Source organism: Petromyzon marinus, unplaced genomic scaffold (genome assembly GCF_048934315.1).
Source record: "Petromyzon marinus isolate PM22_M1 ecotype Great Lakes invasive population unplaced genomic scaffold, UKy_Petmar_22M1.pri1.0 PM_G_Scaffold_114, whole genome shotgun sequence".
NCBI lineage: Eukaryota > Metazoa > Chordata > Hyperoartia > Petromyzontiformes > Petromyzontidae > Petromyzon > Petromyzon marinus.
The window spans coordinates 418,306-424,079 of NW_027422667.1; the positions used below are offsets into that span (position 1 = coordinate 418,306).

At 51.7% G+C, this 5,774-nt stretch overlaps 1 protein-coding gene across 1 annotated transcript; it reads left to right on the top strand.

Annotated features, from left to right (window-relative positions):
* The first annotated feature begins 357 nt into the window (after nucleotides 1-357).
* LOC142909280 (MAD2L1-binding protein-like) lies at nucleotides 358-5,569 on the top strand. Its single transcript, XM_076059712.1, has 2 exons — nucleotides 358-722; nucleotides 3,142-5,569. Exons 1-2 carry the CDS (start codon nucleotides 570-572, stop codon nucleotides 3,655-3,657), a joined length of 669 nt encoding a protein of 222 aa, XP_075915827.1. The 5' UTR covers nucleotides 358-569; the 3' UTR covers nucleotides 3,658-5,569.
* Nucleotides 5,570-5,774: the final 205 nt, after the last annotated feature.

Here is a 5,774-nt window from a genome sequence, read left to right on the forward strand (position 1 = left end):
CCCTCCCCTCACCAAACCCCTCACCAAACCCCTCCCCTCACCAAACCCCTCAAACCCCCCTAACCAACCCCTCCCCTCACCAAACCCCTCCCCTCACCAAACCCCTCCCCTCACCAAACCCCTCCCCTCACCAAACCCCTCCCTCACCAAACCCCTCCCCTCACCAAACCCCTCAAACCCCCATAACCAACCCCTCCCCTCACCAAACCCCTCCCCTCACCAAACCCCTCCCTCACCAAACCCCTCCCCTCACCAAACCCCCCTAACCAACCCCTCCCCTCACCAAACCCCTCCCTCACCAAAACCCTCCCCTCACCAAACCCCTCACCAAACCCCTCACCAAACCCCTCACCAAACCCCTCCCCTCACCTAAGCCGCGCCCCTTCTTCCCGTCGTGCCCTTTTCCGGTGGGTAGGCCACGTGACGCCGTTTTGAACTGTTCAGTTTATTAACTGGGAGACGACTAACGGGCCAGCGGAGCCGGGCGAGCGAGGGGAGTGAGAAGAAGAGGAAGAAGAGGAGAGAGGAGGAGGAAGGAGAGGAGGAGGAAGGAGAGAAGAGTGGCGGCGATGTCGGCGCGGCGCTGCGAGGTGACGGTGCGCGGCGCCGTGAGCCAGCGGAGCCTTGGCGCCCTGGTCTGGGAGATCTTCGCTCACGCCCTGTACCAGCGCGGCCAGCTGCCGCTTCCCTACCCGCAGCTGCTGCACTTCCACAGCCACCTGGTGAGGGGAGTGGTGAGGTGGGGGTGGAGTGTTCAGGGGTGGAGTGTTCAGGGGTGGAGTGTGCAGGGTGGAGTGTTCAGGGGTGGAGTGTTCAGGGGTGGAGTGTTCAGGGTGGAGTGTTCAGGGGTGGAGTGTGCAGGGTGGAGTGTTCAGGGGTGGAGTCTGCAGGGGTGGAGTGTTCAGGGGTGGAGTGTTCAGGGGTGGAGTGTTCAGGGGTGGAGTCTGCAGGGGTGGAGTCTGCAGAGGTGGAGTGTGCAGGGTGGAGTGTTCAGGGGTGGAGTGTGCAGGGGTGGGGTGTTCAGGGGTGGAGTGTTCAGGGGTGGAGTGTGCAGGATGGAGTGTTCAGGGGTGGAGTTTTCAGGAGTGGAGTGTTCAGGGGTGGAGTGTTCAGGGGTGGAATGTGCAGGGTGGAGTGTTCAGGGGTGGAGTGTTCAGGGGTGGAGTGTGCAGGGGTGGAGTGTTCAGGGGTGGAGTGTGCAGGGGTGGAGTGTTCAGGGGTGGAGTGTGCAGGGGTGGAGTGTTCAGGGGTGGAGCGTGCAGGGGTGGAGTATGCAGGGTGGAGTGTTCAGGGGTGGAGTGTGCAGGGTGGAGTGTTCAGGGGTGGAGTCTGCAGGGTGGAGTGTTCAGGGGTGGAGTCTGCAGGGGTGGCGTGTTCAGGGGTGGAGTGTTCAGGGGTGGAGTGTGCAGGGTGGAGTGTTCAGGGGTGGAGTCTGCAGGGTGGAGTGTTCAGGGGTGGAGTCTGCAGGGGTGGCGTGTTCAGAGGTGGAGTATTCAGGGGTGGAGTGTGCAGGGGTGGAGTGTTCAGGGGTGGAGTCTGCAGGGGTGGAGTGTGCTGGGTGGAGTGTTCAGGGGTGGAGAGTGCAGGGGTGGAGTGTTCAGGGGTGGAGTGTGCAGGGGTGGCGTGTTCAGGGGTGGAGTGTGCAGGGGTGGAGTGTTCAGGGGTGGAGTGTGCAGGGGTGGAGTGTTCAGGGGTGGAGTGTGCAGGGGTGGCGTGTTCAGGGGTGGAGTGTGCAGGGGTGGAGTGTTCAGGGGTGGAGTGTGCAGGGGTGGCGTGTTCAGGGGTGGAGTGTGCAGGGGTGGAGTGTGCAGGGGTGGAGTGTGCAGGGGTGTAGGCTTTGAGGGTTCAGCAATTTGGGTTTCGGTGTGTGGGCGCAAGGTCACCGATTGGTTTAGACCTGACCCCGGGTCGTGTGTGGAGGCGGAGCGGCTGTGGACGCGAAGGGTGGACACGAGCGGGCTACATTCGACATGAAATTAAGGTTTTAATAATTTCGGTGATGTTTATACAGTAATAGAAATCTCCATATATATAAAAGGCAAAGTTGTGATTGTGTGTCTGTTCGAAATGTTTAGCGTACTTCCCGACATGCAACAAACTGGAAATTTGCCATGTGGGTACTTTCCAGACTGTACACCATGCAAAAATTATAAAAATACACTTTCTTATTTTTCGGAGGGGGGTTGGGGAGCTCAATAATGCATTTATTTTTTGCACGGCAAGTGAGCTGTGATTTCAGTTCTGTCACGTGACCCACGCATGTGGAAGCGTAACGCATTGTAGTGTAGTGGTTAGCGTTGTCTGTGTTTGTGTGTCTGTGTGTGTCTGTGTGTGTGTGGAAGAGTAACGCATTGTAGTGTAGCAGTTAGCGCGCCGCACTACAAACCCGGCGACCCGAGTTCGATTCCCGCTCACGGCCACCACGATTATTTGAACCGGTCCTGGGCCTCCCCTAGGTCGACTCAAACGAGTAACTGGTGTGGTGTGTGAACATCGCCACTGGGGAGACAAAGACGGCCGGGCGTCCCGGGCGCAGCCAGGTAGTCAAGCTAGTGAGATTATAAAAAGTAAAGATACATTTTATCATTATGGCTGGTGTCCTTCACGTGTTAGATGATGCTGTACCCATGGAGTACAGTCGCTGAACTACAGCATCTCTTAAGGACTCGTACATGTGGCGATGGTGGCGAGGTGGCAGTTTAATGTTGGATGGGGTGATAGTCGATGTTGCTGCTGATGTTAAATGTGATGGTGGAGGTGAATGTGATGATGGATAATATGTGCCGGATATAGTGGTGGTGATAGTATGGTGTGACAAGTGACTGTTGCGATGTTTGTGGTAGAGGCCGACCGAAAACGAAACCAGACCGAAAGTTAAAAATTTACTTTCGGCCGAAACCAAAACTATGCCGAAAGAGGCCATTTGCCAACTTTCGGCGCCCAAACCGAATTTCGGTCGGCCTCTAGTTTGTGGTGACGGTGATGGTAGAGGTGGATATATTGATGTGGGACACAACGTAATAATGCTGGACGTGATGTTTATAATATCCGCAATTGCATCTCAGGGCAGCAGTTCTGTTGGTGGCTGAAGACCGTGGCTTTCGTCCTGGTGTGAACGCCTCCCTCCCCTCTTCCCTGCAGGCAGAGGTGCCCCCCAGGTTAAGGCAAGAAGCACGCATGCTGACGGCCCTGCACGAGCTGAGCGGCCACCTGGAGACGCTCTTCTCCCTGTCGCACGTGCCCCGGGTCCTCATCCTGCTAGGGCCGAGCCCCATGTCGCCGCTTGAGCTCTACGAGCTGGACTTCCACGAGCTGGCGCTGGGAGGCAGCGGCGATTCACTGTGCCACGCTCGCTACAGCCGCCACGTGTTTCACTCACTCTTCGTGCAGAATGTGTTTGGCGAGCCGCGCGCTCTGCCTGTCACCTCGGCCACACTGCTGCTGTGGGCGCACAGGGACTGCGGCGTCGACTGGTTCAATCCCAAGCTCAACTACAAGCTGCCCAACCGCGGGAGGAGGGTCGTCGTCGCGTTTAGCAACAGCCTGGAGGAGCCGCTGGGCACGGCCCTCGGCCAGCCATGCGAGAACGACTGCGTGTGGTTCCAGGCCCCTGTGGCCATCAAGGGCGTCCTGGACAGTGGGTCAGGCCAGGGTTAGAGGGGCTGATGGATGGGACCAGCTAGGCCAAAATTCTAGGGATACTGCAAATTTTAATATTACTTATTTCAATATTATATCTGAATCTCCTTCCTTATGGTCAATCAAGGCCAACTATTAAAGATTCTGCCGTAAACGTATTCATCCATTAAATTGCCTAGTCTCACGTTTATATTTGGGGCAGTGCGAATTCACGCGCTACGTGGTTTTAATTTCGGAGCCGCAGTTGCACACAGGAGAGTCTCTGATTCGCAACTTGTGCATCGGGCGTTTGCAACTCGCGTGCTTCGTGTGGGTCCGGGTATGTGCTGCCCCGTTGTTCCCATGGCAGTTGGAAGCCAGGGAAGTCGAGCTGGAATATAGTGCTTGCAAGGGTGTCCAGGGTATGGGGACACTTTAGTACATCGTACGATTCAAGGTCTGCAATAACACAATTTTTTTTGTTCCTGGGTAGTGAGTGTTATTTCCTAATTGCTTATGCCTCAAAAGTACAGAAAATGGCTATTATTCCCCACAAACTTTGCTTTTGTGACCAGGAGAGTGATATTTAGAAATTATCCTATTTTCCAGAACATTCCAGATAGATTCAGTGCTGAGTAAACTTGTAGTAACTTCTAGAACATTCTGGAACTTTCCAGTAATATAAATAGTATAAATACAGGGGCCTTAAGCCCACCAGTTCAGTTTAGTTCCAGCTGCCTAAGTGGATACATATCTGCATTTTTCTGAGATGGCATCAAGAGGCTGCAAGCATCCGGCAGACGCATTTTGCCATGTCTGCGGCCAATTTATCAAGACAAGAGCGAAAAAGTACTCTGTGGAAGCATTACATATACATACACAGATACTCAGCTATTGTGAAAGCCTGGTGGGCCGTTTGCCCATTTCTCCACTAACAAAATTATAAGAGGCTTGCAGAAGTCTAAAGAGTTAAGAAATTGGGGAGTAAATATTTGATATAAAAGGTTCCCGAAAATTGTCGACCCCCCCCCCTCAAAAGCAAAGTATGTGCTTTGGTAACAAAGTTTGTGGGGAATAATAGCCATTTTCTCTACTTTATAGGCATAAGCAATTACGAAATAACACTATCCATTTCCAAAATAACATCACATTGTGATAATCTATACTGATTATGGTTTTTAAAATGTTATTTCCTGATTATTTTGTGAGATAAACTTTGTCATAAAAGTTGTCAATTTGTAGCCGTTACCCACAACATTGGTGCTTTGCAAAATGTCATGCAGAGTAATTGAACAGTGCTGGTTTTCATGATAATGTTAATAGTTCATTTATTTAATAGTTTTTGTTTTCATTTTACCGAAAGCATATACATGGTGAATGTTATATGTTGAAAAGTTTTAATGTTTGCAAGACTCATAGGCTCATGCTGGATGAACTGCAGTGGAAAGAGTTTACCGGTCTTTATTGGCACTGGAAGCCATCAAGGGTATAAAGACTGTCAAGGCAGCAGGCATTCGGACATCTGCACTGAACAGTTAAAGAATGTTGCACTAAAAACAAGGGATTGGCTCTTGAGAATGTTAAATTTCTTTGCTCATACCCAAGACACGGAAGACTTGTCACGTTTCCAAAGCCAGGAAAAGACCCATCTGACCCTAAGAGCGTCTGACCAATGTCCTTGTTCTGCTACCTCTTCAAACTTTTTGAGAGACTTATCTTGAAGCAGCAATCACCTATACTGGAGGAACAACTCTTTCCAGAACAATCTGATTTCCAGCCGCGCAAGTCCTGCACTGGCCAAGTGCTAAACCTCACCCAGTACATAGGAGACGGTTTCAAGAACAACCAAATTACTGGTGTCGCCTTGGTCAACCTATCAGCAGCATATGCCACTTGTTAACCAGATGTGTGTTAAATTTTAGTATTTGGGTGCTATAAATTTCCACATACACCGCTTCGTTGAGCTATCAGTTATGTCCAGATGGCTTTTGAAAAAGAGCTATATAACTCAGCAGGCCTTACCTGGTAGAATAAAACATAGTTTTAAATCGTGTTTTTACAGTCGCTGCTAAACCCAAAGCATATTACATCTACAGACCATACCCACCCTACAGCCTGTGTTCAAACCACAGACCATGCTCAACCCATGAAGTGTG

Excerpts from the sequence above, each read along its gene's own strand:
- LOC142909280 (XM_076059712.1), top strand. The coding sequence starts at position 570 with ATGTCGGCGCGGCGCTGCGAGGTGACGGTGCGCGGCGCCGTGAGCCAG. Across the intron at positions 723-3,141 it reads TGCACTTCCACAGCCACCTG|GCAGAGGTGCCCCCCAGGTT; the intron begins GTGAGGGGAGTG and ends TCTTCCCTGCAG.